The sequence below is a fragment of the Crocuta crocuta genome, unplaced genomic scaffold (genome assembly GCF_008692635.1).
Source record: "Crocuta crocuta isolate KB4526 unplaced genomic scaffold, BGI_CrCroc_1.0 scaffold96, whole genome shotgun sequence".
NCBI classification, from domain to species: Eukaryota; Metazoa; Chordata; class Mammalia; order Carnivora; family Hyaenidae; genus Crocuta; species Crocuta crocuta.
This window is the reverse complement of record NW_027531522.1, coordinates 2,252,800-2,272,791: the sequence shown is the minus strand read 5'-3', so window position 1 is coordinate 2,272,791 and position 19,992 is coordinate 2,252,800. Positions and strand designations below refer to the sequence as shown.

At 45.0% G+C, this 19,992-nt stretch overlaps 1 protein-coding gene across 4 annotated transcripts in view; it reads left to right on the top strand.

Annotated features, from left to right (window-relative positions):
• KIAA1217 (KIAA1217 ortholog) overlaps nt 1-19,992 on the top strand; it is a 297,582-nt gene that overhangs the window by 250,572 nt on the left and 27,018 nt on the right. For all 4 annotated transcript variants that reach the window (XM_077772488.1, XM_077772490.1, XM_077772489.1 and 1 more), the window contains 4 exons: nt 933-1,037; nt 1,540-1,589; nt 8,040-8,206; nt 17,784-17,959. In XM_077772488.1, the coding sequence (XP_077628614.1) occupies nt 933-1,037; nt 1,540-1,589; nt 8,040-8,206; nt 17,784-17,959 (498 nt within the window). The remainder of the gene's footprint in view (nt 1-932; nt 1,038-1,539; nt 1,590-8,039; nt 8,207-17,783; nt 17,960-19,992) is intronic.

Sequence of the window (19,992 nt, the reverse complement as noted above, 5' to 3'; positions counted from 1 at the left end):
TTGTGTCTTTTTTTTTTTAATTTTTTTAATGTTTATTTTTGAGAGAGAGACAGAGAGTGCTAGAAGGGGAGGGGCAGAGAGAGAGGGAGACACAGAATCTGAAACAGGCTCCAGGCTCTAAGCTGGCTGTCAGCACAGAGCCCAATGCAGGGCTCGAAGCCACGAACTGTGAGATCATGACCTAAACCGAAGTCAGACGCTTCGATGTGGGGCTCAAACCCATAGACTGCAAGCTCATGACCTGAGCCGAAGTCGGACGCTTAACTGACTGAGCCACCCAGGCGCCCCTCTTCATTTGTGTCTTAAGATGACCAAAACTCTTAGGGATATTTGTCTTCCTGCTTGATCCTGTGAAAGGCCCCAGGTTAAGGTTCCTATGACATTACATTGAGCATCCCCTGTCCCCAAGTCATTGATTGATTCTAATCATATTTTTACTTAAAAGACATTCATTTGTGTCGCTCTTGGGCTATGAGATAAGTATTATTCTACACTCCACAAACGTCTCTGTCATTGACACCAAAATCAGGCAGCAGCCCTCCCAGCTGACCAGGACAGCTTGGAAATCTGTGCCACCAGGCCACAGCTGGCCTAGGACACCACTGGCTTCAGAGAGAAAAGAAGAAAAGCAGGGCAGAAAGCCTCAAAAACATGACCAGCAAACAGTCATTTCCGAAGGAGGCGCTGTTCAGTTTTCCAGGAGGCCTGTTCTCGTCGGACCAGTGTTTTGTCATTGAGATCATTGGGTTAATATTAAACTCTGATCATCGACTCTTGAACTCATCAGGGCTCTGCACGGTCCCGGAGCCAGGATGGGGTGAACTTTGGCAGCCTACTAGGTGTACATTTTATAGCCCTCAGGTGATCATTCACCCAGACAAACCAGTCTGAAAGTGAATATAGCTTTAACAAACCATTCTCTTGTTTTCCAGAGAGAGGATGCAAGCCATGGAGAAACAGATTGCCAGTTTAACTGGTCTTGTTCAGTCTGCGCTTTTTAAAGGGCCCATTACGAGTAATAGCAAAGAGGCGTCTAGGTAAAAAAGAAGAAAGCAAACCGATGAAAGATCATTCAATCTGTTTCTCTTTAATCATTAAGATCATTCATTCATTCAAATCCGTTTCCTTGTAATCATTTCAAGGCTGAAAATAGTCACATCTCTATGAATCGTGGTTTGTTTGTTTGTTTGGCCTTCTGGTAATTCTTGGTCGAAGGTAACACTTTGGCCCAAGAAGGGTAGATGGGCTTCCCAGTGCATGTGACTTCATGGACCACTGCGCAGTGCCTGCCAGCCCATCCACACGTCTCCACATCCGCCTCATCCAAAAGTCATGAGCGCTTCTCAGCCGCATTCCACCGGCGTGTCACATGCACACCTGGGAAGCCTTCTCCATCCCGGCCAATAGTGATGCTGATGCTAAGACACATTGCTTAATACCATCACTAGCTGCTGCTAATTGCTTGGAATAGTAAATGGAAGGGGGGAGAAAAAGGCATTTTGAAAACCGTATAGCTGACTCTCTTTTTCTTTTATTCAGCGAGAAAGGCATGAAGTCCACAGCCAGTAAGAGCCACGCAGATAGTGCAGGTAAGTGTTCTCTGGATCCTTTGCAGGCTGCCTTTGGTTAGCTCTGGCTTGTTTCAGAGCATTTAACCTTTCCCTAAGTCACCTCTCTGGGGTGGTCTGAGAGGCTTTCTGGATGACACCTGCCCACCACACCTTCCCTGCTTAATGTCGAAATTCCAGATTAGTCATTCATTCAGGGAAAGGGAGGTGGCCTAAGCCCTTCAGCCCCCTCCCTTCAGTCTTCATTCATTCATTCATTCACTCTTCTTTCATTTGCGTGCGTATATGGTCATCCATCCAACAAATATATATGTGCCTGGCACTGGGCAAGGACAGTGGGCATCCTTTGGACGGGGCTGCCTGCCTAGAATTCCTAAGCCTGGGGAAAAAACAGGTACAGGGCGAGTAATTATGAGTGGTTTGAAATGCAGGGCTAATACTTCATCAACAGATCTAGCCTAGACCAAGACAGTTCCCTGAGTAAGTGACACGAGCTCAGGCCCAAAAGATGAATGGGACTTCGGTGAGTGAAGGGGGAAAGGAAGAGCCACTGGGGGGAGCGGAGGCATGAGTGGATGCCGTGATAAGGAATTTGGATATTACTCTACATGCAAAGTGAAGCCATTGGAAGGTTTACGATGAATTAAGGACCTCAGCCCAGCTGCAGAATGGGAAGAGACAAGAAGGGAGCCAGTGATCGAGGTGGGAAGAAAAGGTATGCTTGGACCAAGGCCAGCTTTTTAAATGGCAGCGTCCCCGCAAACGAAGCCCCAGTTACAGGCCCACTGGAATCCCGTACTATCCAGGTATATTTGATGTCCATCTTATGCCGCAGGCTCAAAGCAAGCGGTCCCCCTCTCAAGAATTAGAGATCTTCCATTGTGTTGGATTAGAAATAGAAGTCATTACCAGGGACATGTTTGGCTACTGAACTACACAAGAAGAGTGTGGCAGGTTGGGTGAAACCCCTAATTTGGGGACCCACAGACTCTTCTGCAGATCTTGGGCTGCTGAGTCCTCTGTTAGACCTGGTTCCGCCCTAGCCAACTGCAGGCAACTCAGCCGTAAAGCCAGCAGAGCTGGGCGTCCAGTGTTTCTAGTACTCATGGGATTTGTTGGTTTACTCGGAAATCAATCAGTGACCTCGGCTGCAGTCAGAGAATTAGTTAGTGGGAATGGCTAAACCTATCTTCAGAACGGTTGTCAGTTTTTTCGGGAGATACTCATTCCTTCATTTATTTTCTCATCTATCGTGAACATAGAGTGGGGGGAAAGGAATCTATTGAACTCATAGAAACAGGAGAGTGGAATGGTGGTCCCCAGGGGCTGAAGGTTGGAGAATGGGGAGGTGTTGGTCCAGAGCACAGACTTCCAGTTAGAAGATGAACACGTTCTGAGGATCTGACGTCCAGCATTGTGATTATAGACCACAGTCCTCAACTATATACTTGAATGTTGTGAAGAGGGTAGATCTTAAATGTTCTCGCCACAAGAAGGAAGTGGTAATCGTGTGACATGATGAGTGCCCGCTAACACTGTGGTAGTAATCATACTATAATATGTAAGTATATCGAATCAGCACATCCTAAAGGTACACAATGTTGTGTGTCAGTCATGTCTCCGTGAAGCTGGGGAGAACAAAGGCTGTCTACCGGACACTGCAATTTTCTGTTCCTCTGGAGTCTATTCTAGAAATGATGGGTACCCGATACCATTGTTCTGATCAATGCGTTTATGCTCTTTTACATTCTCCTTTTGTCCCTTTTCACTTTGGGTGACATCATCATCCTAATCATGGGAAACATGTAGTGAGTATTTCCTGTAGGCCAGGCACTATTCAGAGTGCTTCTCATGCATGAAACTCATCTGTTCCTGACGCATCTTCAAAGGGTAGGTACAGTTGTTATTCCCATGTTCCGGATGGGAAGACTGAGTGCATATGTCTCAGACATATTGACACACACCCGCATGGCCCACCCACCTGTCATTTGGCCTCATTCTTTCATGTGAAGGTGCCGCAGTCTCTTTAGAGATATGTAGGCTGTGTCGGTTCTTAGTTTTGAAAAAATTTTTGCCCCTGTCTCTTTTGGAGCCAGAGGGAAGGAACAGGTGTAATTTCCTGGAGGCATATTTCCCAAAGTGAAATCAATAAGTCCAGAGGGACAAGCTTTAGTAGCACCGACGACATGCTGCCGGTTTTCTCCTCTGAAAGGCTGCACCAGCCCGTGATGCCATGGGCAACTGCATGTACATTGTTCCCCGAGACACTGCTGGTCTTGGTCCCTCTGGTTTCCAATGTGTCAGAGCTAGATGTGGTCCACAGGGCTTTCGTTGCCATAGCAGCCTTGTATGGGGTACACAATACATTAATTCCTCCAGAATCCTAGAAAGTAAGCTACAAGACAGGAAGTATTATCCCTCCTCTGTAGACAACTACAGGTAGTTAGAGAGAAGTCAAGGAGCTCATTTGGCCAAGGGTAAATAAAAAGGGGAAACCCAGATTTCCCCTTACTTTAGGAATATTTGGCTTACTGTGGATAGAAGAGAACAGGAAGGAACCTCCCATTTCGAAGACATACCATGTGTTTTATGATGTATATTGTATCATCTAACACATCTAATCCTGTAAGGAAGATGTGAGCCACTGCACTCCTAGCAGAAGTCACGGCCGATCTTGCCAGTTCCCAAACCTGTGTTCTTTCTGTCACAACAGGATACATCAAATTCACATCAAAATTGTATTAATAAGATCACATTGCAATGTAATTGACTGAAGTGAATGACCTAAGGGCAGGTTGGGTAGGAGGAAGCGGGGTGGGGGGCATTGCCTAGAAAGAGCGAAGTGCACAGAAAGGAGTGAGCTCTGCAGACTGCACGCAGATTCTCCCGACCAGTCCGGGCCCGTTGGGAGCAGAGTGTGAGCACCTCCCGTGTGGGTGTGGAGAGGACGTCCCAGGTCCTGTGCATGTCTCATCCGGAAGGGGACTCATTTAACACTCAGGGTTCCCACCTGCCAATCCCGGCTCCATCCGTAGATTTCAGGGCGCCTGCTTCCCCGCCTTTCCGTTTGCTGACCCTCCAAGTGAGGAGGGGAGGCTGGCAGACTCCTCCTGCCCACTCTTCTCAGAGAAATAATAATCACAGCTAACTGCACGGGAGGGCTCTGTCTGTGCCAAACACAGTTTTCATGTATTGGTTCCATTATCTTACACAACGTACCCATTTTACAGATGAGGAAACTGAGAGGAAAAGAGGTCATGTTACCTACCTGAGGTCACACAACTAGGAAGTGGATACTGAGAATGAGTTCCAGAGTTCTGGTTTAAATAATTGAATGGATAATAGTGCCACTGGCTAAAGAGGCAGAAAGAGGTTAAGAGAAGATGCAGAGAAATAATGAATTTGAGCTGCTTGCGGAAAAGTCCAGTAGCGATGTGAAGGGAGGGTATGTGCATCTGAAGATAACCAGATGCTGGAGACAAAGATGTAGGAGACGTTTACAAGTGGAAATATATCCCGTGAGAGGAGAAGCAGGCCCAGGAAAACAGGCCAGGATTTAAAGGGTTGGCTGAAGAAAAACTCAGAAAAGACAGTAACCAGGAGGGAGCAGCAAAGAAGTAAGGAGAAATGGGATAAGAACAGTTAAAATTGACTAAAAAAGAAGGAAATGAGTGAGAAAGCCCAGCATCACGCCAAGGAGACCTCATGTCAGCCCAGCATCCATTGGGCTGACACCTGACTGCCGGCTATTTCAGTGAATTGATGGAGTTAGAAACCAGATTTAGCGGATTGGATTAGAGGTGAAGTAATTTTACAAATGAGTGTAGACTCCGTAGAGAAATTTGGTGCTGAGAGGGACTTCTTAAAACCAGTTTTCAGCATTCAGTTCTCACAGATGGCGTGTAGACTCAGTGAGGTCAGTGAGCGCTGTGGCGTCCTCATAGTGCGTAATGAGAGGAGAAGAGCATAGAAGGAAGGTGTGCCTTCCCGGGCTGAAGAAGAGCTGCGCAGTTCTGAAAACCATGTGGGAGGTGGCTAGCTGGCACTGCGTCGTTTTCACTGGAGAAATACCTCGATGGTGTCATTTGTTATACACAAGACAATGTATGGCATCGGCATGTGTGCACGCGTGTGTGTGTGGTGTGCATGTACGTATGTGCCTGTGGAATGCGGTGATGATAAAGTAACCTGGCCAGTTCTAGAAGGAAAGCTTACGATTCACTGTGATCTCCCTCAGATCCGTGATCCTGAAGGTGCTTGTTAATTTTGACATCCTGCTGTTCTCGGAAACGTTACTGGATGTTCTTTTACTGAAGACCTTCGCAGTTGGAGAATGTTCTTTTTTGCTTTTAAGTTTATTTATCTGAGAGAGACAGTGACGGTGCAGGCAGGGGATGGGCAGAGAGAGAGGGAAAGAGAGAGAATCCCAAGCAGATCCCACGCTGCCAGCGCAGAGCCCATGAGGGTCTGGTACCCATGAAACCGTGAGACCGTGACCTAAGCCAAAAGCAAGAGTTGGAGACACTCAACAGACCGAGCCACCCAGGCACCCCTGGAGAATATTCTTTGGAACAGTTTGTAGGGATGGCACATCTTGCTCTTCTGGAGGTGATTTTGATTTGAGGGGGACCTGACAAAAGTTGGTCAGAGCCGTGACCGGTGATGATAGGAGTGGCCAGTTAGCTCATAGAATTAACAGCTCTTTGTCTGCTTTGCTGGGGTTCCTTTGGAAATCCTTAGAGTGCTTTCTGTTCTGTGCTCCTCACTTCCCCCCGGGGGCCACCAGCGGGCTGGGAAAGTGGTCCTCTAAGGGTGAGGAACTTGGTGTGCCAGCGGCTCTCACTGGCATTGCTGAGACCCAGCAGCAAGACAGCTGTGGACCCCTCGCTCGCTGGCACGCCATCTAGACCCTGGAGCGTTCCTTCTGTGGCTTGCAGGGCTGTGCGCGCTGGGGAAGGAAGGGCCCCCGTGGTTGCTGAACCCATATGGAAAGAGAGGCCACTGTGCCGGGTCCACCTCAGAGTTTGCGGAAGTACCACAGGATTCGGTCCCGGAAGGCCTGCCCAGCCTACTGCAAGCCTTCCACGTTGTCCTTTACAGAAAAGAGAGCTAACCAGAAGAGGGTGTGTGCGCATGTGTGTGTGTCTGTGTGTGCATGCGTGCATGTGTGTGTGATGTAAATTCAGAGTCTACCCTGGAGGCCTATTCCAGAGACTTGCATTGTATCAATACAATAGCACTTTCTTTTGATTCCCATACCTTGCTGGTCCTGTAAATGGTACTTGGGATCCTTTTTGAGGCATTTTCTAAAGCACACCTGCTCGAATCAGGCCCTTCCCAGATGCACGTATGAAATCCATGAGGCTTAAGTGGGACCCACAGGGCACAAGTTTACGGCAGCCAGAAAACTATTTAGAAAGGGTTTCTTTCTGCCGCCTTTTTGGATTCTTCTAGAGAATTTTCATACCATCCCTGATCTTCTCACTAAAGGAGATGAGAGCAGGAGTCCTGCTTCTTTTGGTCTGAAGACCTGAAGAGAATCCCTGGAAGTAGCCCGTTCTTGTTACTTTCCCCTTGGTGACTGCCCTGAGCTAAGTGCCTGTTCTCGGGATACATCTGCTTGCAGGAAGTAGTCGTGTAAGCGCTGTGTTAGGTCCCAGAATGTAAAAAGTTATTTTTCTGGGGGAACCTGGCTGGCTCGGTCGGTTAAGCATCCAACTTCGGTTCGGGTCATGATCTCACAGTTCATGAGTTCGAGCCCCACGTTGGGCTCTGTGCTGACAGCTCAGAGTCTGGAGCCTGCTTTGGATTCTGTGTCTTTCTTTCTCTCTCTGCCCCTCCCCCGCTCATGCTCTGTCTCTCTCTGTCTCTCAAAAATGAATACATGTTTAAAACACTTTAAAAATTTCTAAAAATTTATATTTTGTTGTAAAAATCCACATACTCTGTGGATTTAAAANCACTTGTGGGGATGAGCACTAGGTGTTATATGGAAACCAACTTGATAATAAACTATTAAAAATAATAAATAAATAAATAATAAAGTGAGATATTCTTAAAAAATAAAAACACAAAAAGTAGTAATATAAAAAATATAAACTCATGGAATACCACCAGTTGGAGAGGATGTTAACACTTTGTTATATATACATCTGATCTTTTCTCTGTGGAAATGTGTGTATTTAAAGAAGATAGATAGACAGACAGACAGCTTCCTTAATGTGGCATCATGTCACACCTACTGTCCTGTGATCTGCCTTCTAGGATGTGACGTTTACAGACTGCATACTATAACATTGCATGAATATTTCATGATTTTAAACCCAATTCCTTTTTTCTCCCATTTAGAGGACCAACATATTTAAAAAACTTTTTGTTCATAATGAAGGACTTACCAGTTTTCCGTACCGGACGAGGACTTACACCTTCCATTCTGGGACGCTTAGCTTCTTGGCTACTGTTTTCTCCTAGGACCGCTCCATGTTTCTGGGGGAAGGACTGTGAGCGCTTTGGAGCCTTCAGGGCCTCCCAGCCAGCCGCTGCCCGCCAGCACCTCGGCCATGCACATGAGCCTGCTCGACATGAGGCGGAGTGTGGCCGAACTCAAGCTCCAGCTCCAGCAGATGCGACAGCTCCAGGTACCGAACGAGTTCCTTGGGGACAGGGCCCTCTGTCTTAGTTGCCCAGAATCCGCCTTCTCCTCCCTGTTCACCTCCTCCAACAACCCTCGCTGGCCAGCACCTTCCCGGGGCTGTCTCTACCCTTCCCTCCTAAGGGCTAACTGAAAACATAAAGAGTAGCACCTTAAAGAGGCACGGGTCCCTCTCTTGAATACATCGTCTTGGTCTAGAGCCTTCCATTGCAACTCGAGTCCATCTATAATCACTTCTTGAAGCTACGCGTGTTTTTACACATGAAAAAACTATTAAACATCCGTGTTTTGGAGGAGAACTAGAAAGAGAGGAGCCTGTGGAGCATTCTAATAGCCAGTTACGACTGCTTGCAAGGTTTCGGCTCCTGGCTTCTCTTCAATGAGTGTGCACAAAGCTAAGCTTTTTTTTTTTTTTGCAAGGGACTATGATGCATTTAGAAGTACGAGTTTAGAGGATGAATTTGTAAGGAGAAGCAGCCCTCGTGGAAGATTTGCTGAGGAAAACACTTGCATTTCATATGGTCTGTGTGTTCCACATTTTCCTTACCTTTTCCCATTGTTCAGGAATATACCAACTGCGTGGGAATCAGCAGGGAGGGAAAACGACCCTTTGTGTCGCTAATCTTGGTGAATCAATCCCATCTGTCTGTTGAAGCAGAATAGCCCATCTGGTGGTTGCTGGTATTGGGAGCTGGGGCTGTGCGTTTCTGTATGAGATTCTGTGAGATGGTTCATGTGTCAGCCTCATGTCCCCACCTCTGTGGCGGGTGGATCATTGGAGGTGTAGTGCAGGCTTAGTACCCAAGCACCTTCCCTGACATCAAGAAGCTCATTCAAATCTTGGTAGATGTCAACCTACTGGGAAACCTTGAGCATGGCGTCCTCAGTAGCCAGTGGGACGCAACCCCCCGGGCTGGTAAGCGAGTTGCTACGTGGAAAGGGATTCATGCCCCAGATTGTGTCTCTTCAGCTCATTCGTGGCCTGAGCCCTACATTTTTCACCACCTAATTAAAGCTAAGGTGGTGATTTCCTGTTGCCCTCTGCCTACAAAGGAATAAACAGAAAGCCAGCTGATCTGAGAGCCCGGCCCTGGGGCCCCACCTTGGACCGTGAGGGCTGTCAGAACAGACCACACTGCTCAGTGCTCAGGTCTCCAGAGGCTACTCTGCCTCCCAGGCAATGTCCCACATACTTTAGACACCCCAAGCGAAGTCATTTCAGTGCTCTTCTGGGTCAAGTCATCTGCAATATTCTCTATCCTCTGTGTTTCCTTCTCCTCGCTTTGCAATTTTAAATACCCTTTGTGGTGAAGTGAAGCGTACGGGTTGGGCTGAGGGTGTGTGCCCAGGTGACAAAGTCCAGTGCCCACAGTATCCAGGCGGTAACTTCACAAGTGAAATGGAGGAGGGGCATTGGCAAGTCGGCCCTTCTCAAGGAGTCACCACTCAGCTCCAGCCAGTTCTTAACCTGACAGAATTAGAGTCCAGTGTTTTTTTCTGGAAATACAGGTTTTATATGATATATTTGTATTCATTCTAGAACTGTTGGGAAGTAATTAAAAACCAATTATTGAGTACCCTGCAGGTCAGTTGACAAATGTGCAGGCCAGAAAGGGTCTGCTGTGTCCCAGGTTCTTACCTGGGAGTTTCGGAGGGTAAAGCCCCTTCTCACATGCTTCTGCCTGTGAGCGCCACCTGCAGGCCATTTGGAAATTATCGCTCTTCCCTAGACCCTCCGGAGAAAAAAATTCCTAAATATCATTTGGTTTTTTTTTAATATTTTTATTTATTTCTAGGAGAAAGAGAGAGACAGCGTGAGCAGGGGAGGGTCAGAGAGAGAGGGAGACACAGACTCCGAAACAGGCTCCAGGCTCTGAGCTGGCAGTCAGCACAGAGCCCGACGCGGGGCTTGAACCCACGAACCGCGACATCATGACCTAAGCGAAAGTCGGACGCTTAACCAACTAAGCCACCCAGGCGCCCCCCCTAAATATCATTTGTATGGGAGTACCTACTGGTTTCCAAGGTGAACATTTGTTGGTATGGGGGAAGAGGTGGAATTGCTTTAGCATAAGTACCTTGGAAATGTGGCACATTTTATACGGAAGTTGATGCATGTAGCCGTGGCATCACCCCAGTGACAGCATTACTTTTTTTAAGTTTATTTATTTTTGAGAGAGAGACAGAGAGGGAGAGACAGAATCCGAAGCAGGCTCCAGGCTCTGAGCTGTTAGTACACAGCCCGACGCTGGGCTTGAACTCATAAACCGAGATCATGACATGAGCTGAAGTTGGACGCTCAACCGACTGAGCCACCCAGGCGCCCCTCCAGTGATGACATTATTTGGTTTCCTGGCTGGCTGTGGGGGTCAGGGGAGTTCCCCACAACCCGCCACTCCTTGCAGACCTTGAACTGTGGCTGCTCAGTTTTGGAATCATAGCTCCTCAAACAGTGCAGCTCATCGGTCAAGGTCTGGGAATGCTATCTCAACCAGGCAAGTTCCTTTATTGCCCCAGAATTGATCAGCTTTTCTGGCTTTGGGGGGATAAAGAACAATGAGCCGATGTGCCCTTGAGCTTTGATATTTGTGCGGTTCTAATGAGCAGACACATAGGGAAGGCTAACCACTTTATTAGCTAACCTGACGGCAACCTAACCTGAATGTGTTCCTACTTCACCTTCGTGTTTCCTGTGTCCCCATCAGCTTTCCTCCCTGTCAAGCCTCTGTCTTTTCAGCCAGGGGGAGCCTCTTTAAGACAAAAACAGCCTAGAATAATTAAGCTATCTCAGCACCAATTCTCTTTTGGCATATGTATTATACACTAAAAAAGAAGTGTAACCCCAAAGTGATTATAAGTCCAATAATGGAACCATCATTAGAGATATACGAAACTCCGCAGAAGAGTCTCAAAAGAACAAAAATTAAATTAGAAATTCAAATGTTCTTTGAACTGTGTTATAAAATAGTGAAACTGAATGAAATCTTTTGTGCTTGGCAGCCGGCTCCAGTAATTAGATAATTAAATCACTGGAAAATCCTAGATGGTAGAGCACATTCTGTTTGAGCATTTTATTTTCAGAATTGATGGGTTACTCTCAGGAATAGAAATTTGATGAGGACACAGTGGAATGGGTAGGTTTGAGTAGGGCAAAAAGAATGTCAAGGGAGGCAAAAGGAGCCTAAGCAGAAGACGAAGAAAACCACTAAAGCTTTATTCATATAATTCTCTGCTCTCCAATTTCGCATGAATTATTGGTCTAAGAGAATGGTTCTTAATCCTGGATACCTGTTAGAATCACCTGAGGCCTTTAACAAAAACATCAATACCCAAGGACCACTGCCAGAGTCTGACTTCATTGACGTGAACCAGGGTCCAGGCACTGGTGATCCTAGAATGCTCCAGGGTAAGAACTATTGCTCTTGGGTATTAGGAATCCTTGGTACATTTAGATGCTTCTTGGAAATGTTGTGATCTCAGTCAGCTATCACAAGAGTGAAGCAGAAACAGATGGGGTAACCCACCACCCTATATGTGTAAAAGACACACCCAATGACTTCAAAGCCCTGACTTCAAACAATGCATCTCATTTCCAGTGGCTAATAGAACACGTTCTCTACTTAGTTCTTATACAAGAGCCATAAGGAACTTTCTAAGGTAATAGTCAGGTCATCAATCAGCTGCCAATGGAAACAGAATAGATGAAGGTGTTACACCTAACACATGTTTCCTTCAAAAAACTATCTTTATCCATTACTGTTTCTGGAGTGATTTAGAAAAAGCTTTCTTTTCCTAAATGATGAACTACATCTTTTTTCAAAAATGCCACAGTACTGGATTTTCCCAAAGCAAACCTATATCCACTGAAGTGACTGCAGTTCTGTTCTTCTCTGTGGGCTGAGGGGAGAGAGAAGATTCTGAAAGATAGGGTACAAGTTCTGTAAGGGTCAGATGAGACTTGACCTAAAGAGATAATGGATACATCTCACTTCTCTAATTCCCACAGTTTTTTTTTTCTTGGCTCCTATTTCCTTATTCTGCCTCCTGGTAATTTTTTTAAAATGAGATTATTCTGAACTTAGTGTTCCATTTTTAAGACTTCTGAGAATTTACTATATTAAGAGAGGAAGGAGGTAAAATACCAACATGAAAAAGAAACATGGCAGTACACAGAGACCTTATATTTGATATGATATAATTCAGTAGTGTTATCTTAAGGTGTCTTTTAAAATAAAATAGTGCCTCACAGAAATGTGCTAGAGTCTCATTTATCTTCTGACACCCAAAAAAAATGATCATGGGAATGTGTAACTTGGAAAAAAGCACACTAGAGAACATAGAACATGTTCTCTACTTAGTTCTTATACAAGAGCCATAAGGAACTTTCTAAGGTAATAGTCAGGTCAGCAATTAGCTGCCAATGGAAACAGAATAGATGAAGGTCTTATACCTAACAAATGTTTCCTTCAAAAAACTGTAATTTATTTGAAGCATTTAGAGAAAGATGCTGATCTACCTCCTGCCTTCAGCTCGTCACTTCACACACTGCCCGGGTGAACAGGACGGTCTTGTGCCCTAGGGACATTGGCTAGCACACCGTCCAGGAAGGCAGGGGGACTAGAGGAAAGGGGAAGGAGAGCATGGGTACATGCTTATTCCTTCATGATTAGCTCATCATTGCCTGGTGCCAGCACTGGGCTATAGAAAATTCCCTCTCTATTCCCTCCAGCTGGCTCCAGTCAAGCCCCTCTTTCTGGAAGAAGGATCATATAACCTGGAACTCTAGTCAAACCTCCTCTCCAAGTGGAATCATTTTAATGCAATCTGACCATGTTACAGGTTGAATAACTCGAATATTACATACACTCTTCTGATATGTCTGCACTTCTGAGTAATGTTCTATTGGAATTCATTTCTACACCAGTATGTGTTGGGTGCCTACGGTGCTCCAGAAGCTGTGCTTGGTGGCTGGAAAGAAAACAGACGTGTCCCTGCCTTGTTAGAGGAGAAACTTGGGGTGGTTGGAAAATGGCTAGCTGGAATTCAGAAGACTTGGTTCTCACCCTGATTCTGCCCTTAATTACTGAGTGACCCTGAACAAGTCACTTAATCTCTCAGGGTTCCACTTGTCCCATCATCCAGATTTCTATTTTCAGAATTTTAAACATTCCAGTAATAATTTCCAGCTTGATAGCCACTGTTCATATCTACTGCTAACAGGACCATAACTTTTTTGGAGCTTGTCTGTGCGATTTTAGGGGAGGGTTAGGTACACAGAGATGTGACATCATCCATCCATTCAAGAGACCATAAAGTTTATCCTTGGTGACTCATCAGAATCATCTGGGGAGTTGAAAGAAGTCCTAGTGCCCAGTCTGCCCAGTAGACCAATGAAATCAGAGTCTCTGAGGGGATAGGGCCCAGATGTCACTTTTCAACACATTTAGTCATGTCCTTATTTGTCCCATGCATACCTGTGACCCCTCATCTCCGCACTCCTTCAAAGGAACCAGCTCTGTGGGATTTGACATACCATTTTGATAGCTGGCAGTGTTGCTATGTATATTCAACAACCACTGCAGTCAGAGCAGGTCAGGGCATGAGAGCTGAGCCCAAGGCATATCTGAGCCCATGGGTCAGCCTATGTATCTACCATCTAGGAAGAAATTTTGTATTCTCCTTTGTTCGTTCTTATCAGCATACTGCTTACTCCAGGCATTTGTGAGTATTTATTGAGTACCTGCCATGAGTGGCCCTGTATCCTGGTGACTCTGTGGAGAGCAGAATTTAACCACATGAAAGGAATAGCTGGTGCAAAGTCCCTGTGGCAGAAAGGAGCCCAACCAGTTGAAGAACCGAAAGGAAGTGTGTGGCTGGAGCAGGGATTGCCAGCTGCATGTCACATGAGGAAGCTAGCGATGTAGGAAAGGGTGAGACTTCCCTGTGCCTTGTGAGCAAAGATGTAGCTGCGGAGAACATGGGAGGAAGTTCCCCTCTATGCCTTGTTTCCATACGTGGTGACTTTTACCAATATACTGACTGTTTTTAAGACCGCAATAAAAAGATATTACTAGCAAAAGCCATGAGACCATAACTATGAGTCATACAGAGGAGGTAACCCAAGAGTGGCACATTTTTATTTGGTTCCCTTCCAGACAAAACTGCAGACCCCACCCCCAGGGCCCAGTTTGTGTTGTAAGCACTTTATCCCCTCACTGAATCTCCATTACCAGCCTATGAGATAGGAATGATGATTGCCCCTTTTTATGGCTAGACACCAGTGAGTAATTTGCTCACAGTCACATGGCTACTATATGGTACAACTAGAAATTGAACCCAGGCAGTCTCTTTCTGGACGGCCAGGTAATCAGTACAGAGCTGATGTTAGATAGAACATGACAGTGGTTCTGCTTGTTGCTCGTGTTGAAATGTTTTTTGTTTATTCAACAAAAATGGAAGACATGATGAGGTTTTGAGTTGAGTGTAAACATGGTAGGATGGCATTACACAAATAGTGGACAATTAACAAAGACATCATTCTCATGAGGTCACACACAGTAGTTGTACTACCGTCCACGAAACCAGAAAACAAAGCAAAACCCCCAATGACAGCTAATTGAAATTTCAAGGAAACTTTAGGTATAATATAATAGGTGTAATGTAACCTCTGTCTTTGAGGCTGATTGGATGAATTCGCCTGATGGATGTGCTATTCGAAAACTCTCCTGTCCCAGAGAAACATTTAATACGAGACTTGGAAATAGGACTCAAGTGTTTGACTAGATTCTTCTGACGTGAGATGCAAACCACACATCTTACGCTCTCCAGGGTAAGGAACAAGAGTGCTCTGGAAACTATGGAAAGTTATGTGGATACTGCGTCATGATGTATGCAAGCAGCCTACATAAAATGCAGGGAAAATAACAAATTGCCAAGAACCTTGAGCTCATCTGGAATCATTGTCAGTACAACCATCAATATCAAGTACTATGTTTTAATGGTCTGTGATTACATGGTATTCGGTACATGGACTTGTATAAATAAGAGGGACACAGATTCTCTCTTTTTTTAAGTTTATTTATTTCAGAGAGGGAGAGCAGGGGAGGGAGAATCCCAAGCAGGCTCTGCACCATCAGCATAAATCCCAATGGGGGGCTTGAACCCACGAACCATGAGATCATGACCTGAGCCGAAATCCAGAGTCGACACCCATCCAACTGAGCCACCCAGGTGCCCCAAACACAGATTTTCGTTTAACTAACACTCTGAAATAGTCCATGGTCAGATCAATATTTGGTGAGTACCTATTCGATACCAAGCAGTGGCTCATGTAATCCTCAGACTAGCCCTGCTAAAGGAAGTGAATCCTCAACCTTAAAGACAAGAAAGTGGAGACTAAGGGAGTCTAAGGAACATGCCAAAGTCCTACAGTAGCCAGGGTTTGAGGTTTGATCCAAAGTGGAACCACAAAAGGCCCTGAATAGCTCAAAGCAGTCTTGAGATAGAATAATCTAGAGGCAACACACTCTCTGATTTTAAAATATATTGCAAAGGTATAATAATCAACATACTATGGTACTGGCATGAAAACAGACACATAGATCAATAGAACAAAATAGAAAGCCCAGAAGTATGGTCCCACACATATATAGTCAATTTATGACTCAGGAGCCAAGAATATACAATGAGGAAAGAAAAATCTCTTCAGTAAATGGTGCTGGGAACACGATGCCTCATGCAAAAGAGTGACACTGGACCACCGTCTTACACCAAACACAAAAGTTAACCCTAAAATGGATTTAAGACTGGAATGTAAGACCTGAAGCCATGAAATTCTTAGAAAAAAACATAGGTGGTAAGCTCTTTGACATAGGTCTTGGCAATGAATTTTTTAATCTAGCACCAAAAGTGAAAGCAACAAAAGAAAAAATAAACAAATAGGACTACATCAAAGTCAACAGCTTCTGCACAGCAAAAGAGACCATCAACAAAATGAAAAGGCAGGCAACCTACTGAATGGGACAAAATATTTGCAAATAGATAATTTTCCAGAGAAGATATACAGATGACCAACAGGTACATGAAAAGATACTCAACTTCATTCATTATCAGGGAAATGCAAATGAAAACCACAGTGAGATATTACCTCACACCCATCGGAATGCCTAGCATTAAAAAGATGAGAGATTACAAGTGTTGGCAAGGATGTGGAGAAAAAGGAGCCCTCGTATATTGTTGGTGGGAATGTAAATTGGTTCAGCCACTCTGGAAAACAATATGGAGGTTCCTCAAAAAATAAGAATAGAACTACGATATAATCCAGCAACTCCACTTCTGGGTATTTACCTAAAGGGAACAAAACAGTAATTCAAAAAGATATACGCACTTCCATGTTTACTGCTACACTATTTACCAGAGCCAAAATATGGAAACAAAAGTGTCCATCAACGGATGGTCAATAATATAATAGTATTATACGGTGACTATGCTTATTGAACATTGAGTAATGTATAGAATTGTTGAATCACTGTGTTGTACACCTAAAACTAATATAACATCAAAAGCCAACGGTACTTCAATAATAAAAATTAGAATTAAAATAATTAGGTATCTATGTACAATGTATTATTTAACATAAATAATAATACATAAATGTATTATTTAACAATAGAAAAGAATGAAATCTTGCCATCTGTGACAATATGGATAGACCTTGAGGGCATAATGCTAAGTGAAATGAGTCAGATAGAGAAAGACAAATATCATATAATCCCTCTTCTATGTGGGGGGGAAAAAAAGCCTCGTAGATACAGAGAACAGATTGGTGGTTACCAGAGGAGGGGGTGGGAGAAATGGGTGAAGGCGGCCAAAGTTTTAAAAAAAGGCTTTGAGATATAAAAGGCCAAGTAATAAAGGTATTTTGGGCACCATGATGGGAGGAGGCTGCACTAGGCAGAAAGGAGTATCTTGATCCAGAGACTGCTTCTCCTAACTTTACAGATAAGCCATGTTCCTAAACGTTCCACTCTTGCAGCTGAAGTCTTGCACAGAGAAAGAGAAAGTGATGTTTCCAAGGTCACATGAGTTCAAGGAAGGAGGGTGGATTGGGCCACTGCTTCTGCATCATCACACGCTCAGTTCCGTGTTGCGATGTGGGGCTTGCAAATGATTCCCAGGCACATCTACAGATCTACAAAACCAGCAAAAAAAAAAAAAAAAAAAAAAAAGGGCTTGGCTCCAAAGCTAGTGCTCTCAGCTGCTCCCTATAAAAATATGTCAGTGAGAGTTTTTGCCTGTTGTCCCTGCTGCATGGACCAGAGGAGGCACCCTATTTTTTTGCAGACACAGACATGAAAATCTGGTTGTCGGTTGGCAGTAAACCTCAGATATTGGGTGAAGTAGCAACATTATATGCAATCTCTGCTTCCTTCCCTTTCTCACTGGAATAAATATTCCGCTGCAGGGCTGTTTACCCAAACCCGCTTCTGAAGACTGGCAGGCAGGCAGTCGCCGCGATGTCAGTCAGGCAGCGCCAATTGAAGTTGATTTCTTTTGTTCAACAGCTGCAGAACCAGGAGCTGCTGAGGGCGATGATGAAGAAGGCTGAGCTGGAAATCAGCGGCAAAGTGATTGAAACCATGAAGAGGCTGGAGGACCCCGTGCAGCGACAGCGTGTCCTGGTGGAACAAGACAGACAAAAATACCTGCACGAAGAGGAGAAGATCGTCAAAAAGCTGTGGTGAGTGCCTGTCACCTGTTTGACCCGAAAAAGACACTGTCCTGGCCAATGAGGAAACCCTTCCTAGATGGTGCTCTCTCCCTCTCCCTATCTCTTTTTTTTTTTTTAATTTTTTAAAAGTTTATTTATTTATTTTGAGAGAGAGAGAAGGAGAGAGCAAGGGAAGGGCAGAGAGATGGAGAATCCCAAGCAGGCTCTGCGCCAGTAGCGCTGAGCCCAACACAGAGCTTGAACTCACAAACTGAGATCATGACCTGAGCCAAAACTAAGAGTCAGATGCTTAACCTACTGAGCCACCCAGGCGCCCCTCCCTCTTTCTTTATTGAGCACCTACTGTGTACAAGTTAGAGTTCTCTTGATTCTGGGTATCCTTGGACACTTAGTGCCCCTCCGTCCCAGAAGTTCAACTGCGCTCATTAAAAGCTGGAGCACCGTGCTCCTTTGTAGGGCTCAGCAACACATAAAATGAGAGGAAGCAAATGGCAAAACCCAATGATAAATGGGAAGTCTGCCTTTAATCTCAATAAATGAAAACTAATAGCCAAAATAACAGTGTTAAAATTATCTTCCTATTATTCAACTGTAGTTAAAAGCACAAAAGAATTTAAATGTAAAGTATGTCTGATCCAGGAATGAAAGATGCCTCCTTGAATGTTATCAATCTTCTACGAGGTTCTTATTGAAAGCATCTATCAAGTCCCACTATTGAAATGAGTAGTTTTATTACTCCCCAGTCACTGGGGCAGGCACATCTTTTATGGTAATATATGTTTTTTTATGCAATGAAGATTTATCATAGAATGATTTCACCTTCTAGTATAATGAATAGCAATTTTTCTGGGTTCTCCTAGCATTGCTAATTCTCTTCTTAAATCTCCCAAATTGGGACTAGAAAGAAGCAACTTTCAAGTTCTTCTCATGGCAGAAGGACCAAAAGTCTCCATCACGGAAAGTGTTATTTCAATCACCTATTTGATAGTTGAGCTTGTATCACCTCCGATGCCAACCCGGCGTGTCTAATTAAAATTAGAATGTCCCTCTCAGTAGCAGTCCAGAGGGGGGAAAATCAATTAGAGTTATCATTTTCCAAAAAAAAAAAAAAAAAAAAAAAAATGGAGTTAGACCACTGTTCACCGACATCTCAAAATCGCTTCCAAAATTTTATGTAGTTCATGCCTTTGTAGACCATTAATCACCCACCGTGAGGCGATAAGGCTATTATCTGTCTGAAATTTTTTTGTGACAGCCCAGTTGTCTACATCCAGGTGTTAAAAGATTCTTTTTGAAAACCTCTTTAAAAATAGATAGCCTTTTAAGAATATTTTATGTTTTCCAATTAAATGACGAAAAAGTAAATTTCCTTCTTCTTTTAAAATCTGTGTGTATCAGTGGGCGAAGTCTTGCTTCTGCCCCAGAAAAAGCATCTTTAATCTCAATACCCGGAGACCAGCAGCCCGGCACGGGAGTGAGCTGGGAAGGGGCCTGGGGAGTGTACCAGGAGATACTTTATCTGTGGGCTGGCCACACACGGGGATGTGCACGGGGCACTTGAAGAACTCCAGCCTGGCAAAGCGGACCATACGAGGATGTGCATGGCACAAAACAGGTGGCTGACACGTGCCAGATGCGCCTACGCAAAGGAGAGATTGCCTCTGGCCCCAGGGATCAAGAAGACAACCTGAAATAACTTGTCCTGTGCCCCCAGACCCAGGGCAGTGCCGTGTGTTTAGTGGGGTCCCACACATGGTTTGTCACACTGAACCAGGATGGCCTGGAGGACACGTCGGGCTCCATCAGTGGAAGCTGGCCAGGGGGTGGGGGGGTTCCCAGGCAGAGGAACCCTGTGGACAAGCAGGTCTCAGGACCAGGAAGGTACAAGGTGTCCTTCGGGAATTGGGGGCCGTCTGCTTCGGCAGGAGAGCATGCGGGATGCGCGATCATGTCTCACGTCTGGGTAATGCCATTCCCGTCTGCACGATGCCTGCTCATATCAGGCCACACTCGCGCCCCGCATGCCTGTCCATGTCTTCGGG